At 34.7% G+C, this 11,110-nt stretch overlaps 1 protein-coding gene across 1 annotated transcript; it reads left to right on the top strand.

The window, feature by feature from the left end:
• Positions 1–421: 421 nt before the first annotated feature.
• LOC111383018 (fructose-bisphosphate aldolase 3, chloroplastic) lies at positions 422–5,956 on the top strand. The gene is made up of 6 exons (XM_023007070.1): positions 422–752; positions 3,812–4,081; positions 4,398–4,507; positions 4,620–4,710; positions 5,082–5,351; positions 5,448–5,956. The coding sequence occupies exons 1-6, from the start codon at positions 591–593 to the stop codon at positions 5,724–5,726; spliced, it is 1,182 nt and encodes a 393-aa protein (XP_022862838.1). The 5' UTR covers positions 422–590; the 3' UTR covers positions 5,727–5,956.
• The last annotated feature ends 5,154 nt before the right edge of the window (positions 5,957–11,110 follow it).

Genomic DNA, 11,110 nt, shown 5'->3' with positions numbered 1-11,110 from the left:
CAGGGATATCCTCTTTTACAATTGTTCCTAAAATTTGTTCCCATTGCCAACAATTTAAAAAAAAAAAGACAAAAAGCAAAAAAAAAAGTTGGAAAACCAAAAACCACCTATCCCCTAGAAAAATAAAAGGTGGAAAATCACGCTTTAAGGTATTGTATCTAGAAATTCATAGAAAATCAATTCCCTGAAAAATTTTGTCAATCAAACAGGCCAAAAGTGGAAGTTGGAATTCGAATTCCAAGTTCCATGAAAAATTTCGTGCAATCAAACGGGGCCTTATTGTTCAAACAATTTGTATGATGTACAACTTATAAGTAGTTGGGTACTTCCAAACAAAGCACATTAGATAATCCCGAACAACCTCATGGGCAATTTGGTAAACCAAATGAAATATGACGCGAGTACAACTGTTTATTTTGGTAGATCCGCAGGTTGGTTTCCTTGTTTTGATGTGCGGACTCTCCGAGGAAAATTAAAGCAAACCCATTGCGATACTGTGTTATAAGCCTACTGCCCACTCCATAATAACCCAAATATATCTCGACACTCATTGCTCGACAGAGTTTCAGAGAGCCCACTGAAAGAGAAAGATGGCGTGCTCGAGTATGGTGAAATTCAACGCCGCTGCCTCATCGTGGATCGGTGGACAGCATTCCTTTAACCAGCGATCTGGTTCGGCCTGTCGTTTGCCCTCCCGCCGTGTCTCCGTCATCCGCGCCGGATCTTACACCGATGAACTCGTCAAAACCGCTGTAAGCTTAATTCTGAATTCTAGAGTTTTAGTTCGTGTACGGAGAAATTGAATGAAATGGCCTAAATTTTTTAAAAGAGCCTTAGGCTTTAGAGCATTGACGATTCATTTGTGCGTATATAGTATTAGAACTACAATTGCATAGTACGTGTGCTCATACTATGCCTCAAATCGAAAGTTATAGTTACGAGTCTTTTGGTTTAATTTGTGGGTCTTGGGTATATTTTACACTTCTTGATTATAATTTTACTTATTGATTATAATTTTATAAATGGAGGAATTTATACAGCCCCAGTTTTGTTTTGCTAAAAACAGTTTTTTAGTAGATATTGATAAGAGTTGACGGCTCGGATAAAATTAATTTTTTAGATTTTTACAGCAAAACCAAACAGGGTCTAACTGTAGGGTTCTAAATTTCTAATGCTAAGCAATTGTTTGTGTTTTATTGATCAAAATGACGAACCAAGACTTATTTGTGATGACATGCATGTATGTAGTATATTGCAGGCAAGAGTTTGCGAGAGTGGATGGATGCTATATATCTGAATGTTTTCTTTTGTCTTTCGTTCTTTTTTATTTTCTTGTGTACTATTGGATACTTATGGTTTTTTGGATTAAATTATTTAGTACTATTTGCTTTGAGTCAGCTTTTCTCTTTGTGGCTTCAAGTAAAAAGATCTAGTTCAGCAACCGAGAAAGTTTAAATTAAGACTATCACCACTATTTTTAAACCATTTTTGAAGGGTATACCATATATGAGCAATTGAAGATCTTCTAGACAAGTGTTGGTACAAGTAAAAGTGTTTATTTTGTATTGATAACAAGATTAGATGTGTAATTATGTGGTGAAGTTGAAGTGAGATCCTGGTTCGTGCTGTTGTACTGTGACATCTTGTTCGTTAGTATTGGCACGCACACACTAGTCAGCTCGGCTATGGCCCAAGGCCACTGAGGCAATGGCAATGGCAATGGCCTTGGGTCTCGAGATTTGACGGGCTAAAGAGAAGAGCCCAAAACTCCAACAAAAATTTTCCTTTATTTTTTTGAGTTTTGTCCTCCATCCCTTTAAAATGCCATGACGAAACCATTAGACTAAACTAAATAAGATGCCCAAAACACTTGAGCACTTACATCCTTGATGGGCTTAAGCCAGTCAACCCAACTGAAAAATATATAGTACAAAATAAAAGGCCCAAGGAATTTTTATTTCAATTTTTAACTTTTTGCATTGTGATTAATAAATAATTTATATTGCTTATGCAAAAATCATATTAACCTATTTTTTTCTTGAAATTTGAGTTACCCCTTTAAAATGCCATGACGAAACCATTAGACTAAACTAAATAAGATGCCCAAAACACTTGAGCACTTACATCCTTGATGGGCTTAAGCCAGTCAACCCAACTGAAAAATATATAGTACAAAATAAAAGGCCCAAGGAATTTTTATTTCAATTTTTAACTTTTTGCATTGTGATTAATAAATAATTTATATTGCTTATGCAAAAATCATATTAACCTATTTTTTTCTTGAAATTTGAGTTAAAAAGAAGATTTCCTTTTTTTTAAAATCAATTTTTATAAGAAAAAAATTCCACAAGTAAATATTTGTTATTATTTTATTTTAATTTCCTTGAAAATCGAAAAGCTAAAGACCTCCATATCTAATGAATCCTTTGTTGTTCATGAGGATGAGTTTGGTGGGTTGAAAGGGACAAAAGTTGGAGGAGAAAGTGCATACAATTTTTTCATTATATTTGATAGATAAGTCCCTCTTACAAACATTTCACATGCATTGGTTGAGAAATAAAATGGGCCTAAAATTTAAAATATTATCTATTCCTATGTTTTGCTATCTACCAAAATTTGAAGAAAAAAATAAATAAACAATAATAATAAAATAAATAAATTAAGGAGATCTCCCATATAGTGTTTCAATAAAGGATGCGTTTGAACCCCAATTATTATTATTATTATTATTATTATTATTATTATTATTATTATTATGTGTTTAAAATGAGTTTTGTAAAAGGTTGTGTTGAGCACTATTTTTTTATTTTTTTTTGGTTTAAAATGAGTTTTTTAATATTGAAATTCTGAAAATGTGTGGTTAAAAAATAGGAAAAAATTGTGTTTTAAGTGCAAAATATTTTATTGGATGAATATGGGATAGAAAATGAGGTTAGGGGGAAAAAAATGAGTTTTTAGACAATGAGAATTAAATGGGGGCAAAGTTTCTTTAAAATTTATAAATTAATTTTTATGAAAGTTAAATATAAGTTATTATTTTTAAAGGGCTCATTTCATTTTTAAAAGCTATAAAGAAACTAAATTTGAATTGACCATGTTTGATGTTAAAGAGATTGTTGGTCAGGTATTGGGTTTGCTCCCCAATGGTCACTAGTTCGAGTCTCCTCAGGGCTACTGAGGTGAGTACCCGACTGTAAGCTTCAGGCTCCATGGGATTAGTTGAGGTACGCATAAGCTAACCCGAACATCCAAGGTCATAAAAAAAAAAAGGAAAAATGTTAAAGAGATTTCTATGCTTCTAAAAAAATAAGGGTCTCATAATAATTTGTCGTCTAGCGCCTCAAAATTCTTAGTGTCGGCCTTGCACACGAGGAAATCTATGTTGGTTTATTTATTTGCATGGAAGGATATTCCATTATTTTTCATTTGCTTCTCTATTTTCTTAATAGTTTGATTTGAAATGTAAATGGTATTAGACTAATTATAGACGTAGTTTATGGATTGTTGATTTCCTTGTATTCCTTATCCAACCGAGCAGTTTAAATTTTGATAAATAAATTATGTGCTGCTTGGTCATGCTTTTAAGTGCTTATAAGTTGTGGATTCTAAGAAATGTGCGAATAATAAGTGGATAGTAAGTGTTTTAAACGTTGAATTCCTATTTAGAGTGACACAACAGATTCTGCTCTTTTATGAATTTTGATTGCAATCAGAATGCATTTTGTCTATTTTATTGTTGCTCTTCACATACGAGTTTGAAGCCCTTATATGCTTGCTAACGTAGTTTCTGTTTTGTTCTTCTCGGGAGTAGAAATCAATTGCATCTCCGGGACGGGGTATCCTTGCCATTGATGAATCAAATGCAACCTGTGGAAAGAGGTTGGCATCCATTGGACTTGACAACACAGAAACAAACAGACAGGCTTATAGACAACTTCTACTGACAACTCCTGGCCTAGGTGAATATATTTCTGGCGCTATTCTCTTTGAGGAGACGCTTTACCAGTCGACTACAAATGGAAAGAAGTTCGTAGACTGTTTACGTGATGAAAATATTGTACCTGGCATCAAAGTTGACAAGGTAAGCTTTTCTAATCTCTTAGCCCCTGTTTGAGACCCCTTTTTTTTCCCCATTTTTTCCCATTATTTTTTCTATAGTGCCCATTTTCAATCTCACATTTTTCATTAAAATAATATTACACGAAAATCCAAAAAAATTCCTTCTTTTTTAACCATACAATTCGCATCAATTTACTATTCCATAATACATTAAAAGAAATTAATGAGGCTCAAACAGGGCCTAAATCTTTTGTAAATTCGCGGCATTATCAAATTTTATGCTTGCTTATAATATTTCACTTGTATGAAGATCGCCAAATCTTTCTTTTTGTTGACAGGGTTTGGTTCCACTACCAGGATCCAACAATGAATCGTGGTGCCAAGGATTAGACGGATTGGCTTCTAGATCTGCTGAATACTACAAGCAGGGGGCTCGTTTTGCAAAATGGTATGCTGTCCATTTGTCTTGTTTATTTGAGACTGCCCATGTCATTTAATAGTTTTCTTTTATGGGAGAATAACTGTGTATTTGTCCTTATTGCCTTTGCATGTAAAAATAGGAGAACTGTTGTTAGCATACCTTGTGGTCCTTCTGCTCTGGCCGTTAAGGAAGCTGCCTGGGGTCTTGCTCGATATGCTGCTATTTCTCAGGTATCCATCCAAATTTCGATGCCTTCCTTTCCCCTCAATGCACTTTAGATAGTTGATCTGTCTCAGTGGGTTTACAACAGGAGGACAAGACTTGAAGCATGTCTGGCTAAGCTTACATATAAGTTACTTTGAAGTTAATTCTTTTTTTCTCGAACACACTATTTACCTTAACTGCAATAATATTCTCGTTTCCAGTTGTGCACAATATATTTTTATTTGAAAACATATTTAATTACTTTAAGCGAACTTTTTAAGCTTAGCCAAGCATGCCCTTTGTGAGAACCTTCATTCTTGGCAACCTAAATCATTTTTCTTATTTCCTATGTGAGTGTGAAATTATTAGAGGATAAACATGTGCCTTTTTCGCGCAGGACAACGGTCTTGTGCCTATTGTAGAACCTGAGATTCTTCTTGATGGAGACCACCCAATCGAGAGGACACTAGAAGTGGCAGAGCAAGTGTGGTCAGAGGTCTTCTACTACTTAGCAGAAAACAACGTCGTTTTTGAAGGGATACTTCTTAAACCTAGCATGGTAACTCCAGGAGCCGAACACAAAGAGAAGGCTTCGCCAGAGACCATTGCCAAATATACGCTCACCATGCTAAAAAGGAGAGTACCTCCTGCAGTTCCAGGAATTATGGTACCAAACAGAGGAACACAACAATCGTTTTTCTTTTTTATCTGCACTGGCTATCAATTTCAATGGCTATTCAATTGAATTTTCTTCCCGGTTTAGTTCTTGTCAGGTGGACAATCTGAAGTTGAGGCAACGTTGAATCTCAACGCGATGAACCAGAGTCCCAACCCATGGCATGTCTCTTTCTCCTACGCACGAGCACTCCAGAACAGTGTGCTGAAAACATGGCTAGGACGCCCTGAGAATGTTGAAGCTGCGCAAAAAGCACTTTTGGTACGTGCTAAGGCTAACTCCTTGGCACAGCTCGGAAAGTACTCGGCTGAAGACGAAGGGGAAGATGCCAAGAAAGGAATGTTCGTCAAGGGCTACACATACTGAGTGTGTGGCCCATGTAGTCATGTAATCTTGAGTTATGCTTAGTAACTTCCTTTCCAATCTTAAATATATAGTGCTTGAATAATAATGAGACATGAGAAGGATTTTATCCAAATTTCGGCCCGTGTCTGGTCACTTTTAGCATTGTGTAAGAAGACAGGTGTATCATTTTAATTAAAAATGATTTCGGAAGACCTGAACCTGCGGAAATATATTGTTTTGTTTAATCGTAATGTGATCCTGCGACAATGTCTTCCTTCATGTTTCTGATACTACAAATAACGAGAAAAAGAAAAAAAAAATTAGCTTAAAAAATGAAGACGTCGGAAATCACCTGACAATAAGATGTGAACGATCGATTCTCATCCCCTTCACTCAGGTAGCCAAAAATATTTGTTTTTAAAAAAATTAAAAAAAATAGTCACCTTAATTAGATAAATAAATAATCAAAATGTAAAAAATATATGTATATATTTATATAATATTTCAAGTTTTTTTTGATAAAAGAAATAAGAAATATCTGATGTTCAGTATTATTAATATGTCATACTTTTAAAAGATAACTAACTAATCAATATATTTACAGTTTCATTACAAATTAGTCTTTTCTTTAAAAAAAAAAAAAAAGTAATAAAAATTTTTAATTACAAATAATCCTTTTTCATAGAAGATGAAGAGAAACAGTAAAAAAAGAGAGAAAAGGAAAAGAAAACAAATGTAACAGGTAGAAGAAAAAATGATAAACTTCTAATCAAGAACCCAGGATTTTAAAGGTTCATAGAAGGGGAGAATAAAGAAAATATTAAAAGGACAATGTGTATATATTAAAACAAATCTCCTGTCAAAGTCTCCCAAAATCTTGGAATGAATAAGATTAATATTTTGAAATTTCATTTTTGTACTTTTTACTTAAAAGTTAGTACCATAAATAATTTTATAAAAATCTTTAAAAGTTATTGGCATTTAAAATAGTGGAAATTACATGAACTAATGGTCCGTTTGATTGCAAATATAGAATTGAATTGTCTAGAAAATGAATTTCAGGAAATTGAATTGCCTAGAAATTATTTTTCTGGGAATTGTAAATTATTTTGTTTGATTGATATAATTTTTCACGTGAAAAATGTTGGAATAAAAGTATTTTTGGTGTTCGTTTGACTTTGTTTTATATGAAAATTGTCAATTAAAGTAATAAAATTTATTGGTATTGGAGATAAAATTTATTTTTATTGCCAAAACAAAACAAAAAATTTAAGAAACTCATCTATTTTTTGGTATTCATTTGACTTTGTTTTAAACGAAAATTGTTAATTAAAATGAATTTTTTTTTAATAATTCTTAGAATTTGTTTCCATTACCCAAAAATAATAATAATAATAATAATAATAATCGAAAAATTTGGGATTCATTAAAAAAAAAAAGGTTAGGTAATCTTTTCCTATGAATTTTTCGAAGGTAAAAATGTAGGTCACTATCCACAAAAATTTCATAGGTTTTACAGTGTGATCCCCAGAAAATCTGTAGTTAAAAGTGTGCGTTGTTTACCTATGAGACTTCCGTGAGTAAATCCATAAAAAAAAAACAAAAAAAAAAAAAAAAAAAAAAAAAAAACAAAAGGAAAACATGGAATTCAAACCTAATCAAACGGTGCCTAAATGTTTTTCAAGATTCCATTTTATAATTAAGAGTTACAAGTTTTTTCTTTCAAAAATCGGATATCCCGTGTTTGTTTTTCATTATTTGCTCATTAAAATGAAAAATATGACCGTTATCCATCATATCAAGCCATAATATTTGACTTTTTATCGTTTGTGTAGGATCCGTAATGACTATATTTTTCATTCTCATTCTTACATTAATGTGGTTCAAACGATGCCATAATTAAAATTTCAAATATTAATGATAATCTTACAAAAATTAAACTAATCGACCCTACCCAGTCGCCCACCCCATAACCCCAATTCAATATCTTCCCAAACCCTAATAACCATTTCCACTATCATTTTCCTCTCTCCATCTTCTTTCTTCTCAATCTATCTACCACCACCACTCACAACGCCACTGTCCCCTTCCAATTTGGCAATGCAAGACAGCATAGTGTAACCTCGCACAATCGCCCATCTCTATCGATGACATCACTCTCCTCATTCGAAGTGGCTCCGTAGCCATGCCAAGATTTCCCATCATTCTTCGACGATGTGAGGGCCATCGCCCATAACCAGTGCAGAAGGGGCTATTCCGTCGAGCACAGCTTGCAACATTATTGTGCTGCCATGGTCTATGATTTGTATTGATCAGCAAACGAGCATTTATCGTGGTCCACGTAGGGATGGCAATGGGCCGAGCAGACCTTTAACCCACGAACTCGGCTTGAGCTCGTGAAAAATGAGCCGAGCTCTCGTTGCTGGGGGCTGAGTCGAGCCCATGAGCTGCTCGCGAGCTCGTGATTTTTTTTATTTTTATTTTTTGAAAATTTGGCTACTTTTTGTCACTTTTTGGATGAGCTCGCGATCAACTTTGGCTCGTGGGACATGTGCCCATGAGCCGCTCGTGGTCTCGACGAGCCGAGCAAGCTTGGCTCGTTGGATCGTGCCCCCTACTAGGCTCGAGCTTGTATTTTTACAAGTCCGAGTTGCCCACGAGCCTAGTGATCAAGCTTACGAGTTACTCGGCCCATTTGCCATCCCTAGGTTCGCGATTTGTTGTTTGTAGTTACCATGGTTTGAGAATATTTTTGGATTCGAAGGATAGCAATCATACCATGATTTTTGTTGGTTGTTGGGGGTGGTAGTGGTTTGGTGATATTGGGGTGGTTTTATTAGCTGTGATGTTAGTGGATCTAGTGCTACTTGTTGTAGATCCAAAGTTGGTAGTGGTGAATAATGCGATTGTGGTGGTCATCGTAGCAGTGGTGTAGTAGTTAAGTGCGGTGTTGTTGACTAGTGGTTATGTATGGTAGTGTTGGTGGCAACCAGTGGTTATGTGCGATGCTGTGTGCGGTAGTATTGGTGGTGTGATGGTGGCTCTCGTGGGTGTGCAGGGTATGATGGTGTTGGAGTGGTAGTGGTGGTAGCTTCCATATTTTTTACAGTGGCGGCGCGGTCGACGGTGGTGGTTGTGGTGGCGATGGGTCTTTTGGGGTGGTGTGGATCTGACGGGATGATGTGGTGGTATTTTTATGCGATGTGTTGCTATCGAGAAGTGGTGATATTGCTATCGAGAGATGGTGGTGGTGGTTCTGGTGACGACAGTGGTGGTGGTATTGCTGGAGGTAGTGGTTAGATGCTTACAAATTATTTGGATGAATGTGACTATTATATTGGTTAATCCGTGAATAATAAATAATATGTGATCAATAAAAAATATAAATTGTGATAAAAAAAATAATGTGTGACATAAAAAATTGTTAATTAGTGACTAATAATATGATAATTTGTGACTGTATAATAAGTTGTAATTTATAATATTTGTGATTTGTGGTAGATAAATAAATTGTGACTTATAAATTTTTTGATTCTTGACTAGAGATGTTAACGAGTCGAGCCGAGCTTTTGTTTGATCAAAAAATTTCGGCTCGAGCTTTTCCGAGCTGAGCCGGGTCGGCTCGTTTTTTCCCTTTTGGCTGCCTTGGCTCGTTATTTTTTTTTATTTTTTCTGGCTGCCTATTTAAAGGTAGCAATTTTGCCGGCTCGGGCTTTTCTCCAGCCAGGTTGCCCGAGCCGTCAAGTCTTTTTGACACCCTATTCATGACCGATGATCAAACTGCGACATATAAATTTTTTGAATTGTGACATATAAAAATTTTGATTTGTGACCGAAAAATAATAAGTGACGAATTAAATCGTTAATTTGTAATCGAAATGTATAGATCTATGACATTAATATATTTAATTAATAAAATATATAATTAATTAATTAAATCATAAATAAATTTAATAAATATTTGAGTTTGAAATATGAAACATTTGTTCTTAATTATGAATTTTCCCTTTTAAATACCACGAGAGTTTTAGCCCTTGTTTGAGCTCATTAAATTCAAATTTTGGAAAAAATATATTTTGAAATAGTGGGCCCAGAATGTGAAGAGCTCCAATTATAGATACCAATTAAAAGGAAAAAAATTGAATTTACATATAATATTATTTTATTGAAAAATGTATGATTGAAAATAAGAAAAAAAATACATTTTTAAAAAAATAGAGGGAGAATGTATGACTAAAAATAAGAAAGAAGAAAATACATTTTAAGAAAAATAGAATCCAAATAGGAGCCTATAGACTTTTAAAAAGTTTTAATTAAATATATATACCGAAAACATAGACTTTTTGAGAGTTAAAGTCTATATTAAATACTTTTAAATTTTTAAGGGATAATTGCAGCAGAAGCCCCAAATCTTTAAATTCAAACATTTGATTTGTTACAGTCATCATCCCTGACATTTTCAAAAGTTGCATGTGAGGTCTTTTTGGATGGTTTTCATTCACAATTTCATTAGTCGATCAGAAAAATAATTTTGACCACATTTTAATAATTTTTAAAGGGACAAAATGATAATTTTCCATTAAAATCAAAAATCAAAAAATAAAATTAGTTTTCTTCTTTTCTAACCCACCCCAAATCGACCTCCCACCACTCTGTCCCATTCTTGTCCTTTTTCATCCGTGGAAAAGAAAAACACAACTGAAACCCAATCGTTTCACAAAAAAATTGCAGTTGAATTGTGTTCAATTTCCTATCATTTTTTCTCTTGATTTATCTCATATTTCCGATCTTACATCTACAAATCGAGTTTTATCTTTGATTTTGAATCTCGAAATTACACCTCAGAGCCCCCAATCACTCCATAATCAAATTACTTAAAATGCAAGACCCATCTATATATACATATATAAACGGACGGCCATGGCCACAGCCACAGTTCCTAAAGCAAGAACAATTAAATTGTCCAAGGTGAGATTCTACAAAAACCAAATTCTGTTATTACAATAACTACAGCTCAGCCACGCCACTTCTGTAAGAGCTATAGATAGGGATGTAAACGAGTCGGGCCGAGCCGGCTCGTTAGCTTAAAGTTTTAGCTCGGCGTCGGCTCGGTTAAAATGGCTGAGCTTTTTTGCGGGCTCGAACCGGACTGAGCAAAAGCTTGGTCAAAAAAATAGGCTCGCTCGGGCTTTTTTCGGGCCGAGCCGGGTAGGCTCGTTTTCCCCCCCCCCCCTTTTTTTTTTTTTTCCCCCCCCCCCCCCTTTTATCTTCTTCTAAGTTGCTGCCTTAAAAGGTAGCCAGCTTGGCTACCTTTTAAGGCAGTCAAGGCAGTAGCTTGCTGTGCAGCAGTTTTGCCGTCGAGGCAACCTCAAATTTTTTTTTTTAAAAGCTCGCAAGCTTACGGG

Source organism: Olea europaea, unplaced genomic scaffold (genome assembly GCF_002742605.1).
Source record: "Olea europaea var. sylvestris unplaced genomic scaffold, O_europaea_v1 scaffold2604, whole genome shotgun sequence".
Taxonomy (NCBI): Eukaryota; Viridiplantae; Streptophyta; class Magnoliopsida; order Lamiales; family Oleaceae; genus Olea; species Olea europaea.
The sequence above is the reverse complement of the archived record's forward strand: the minus strand, read 5'-3'. Positions and strand labels throughout refer to the sequence as shown.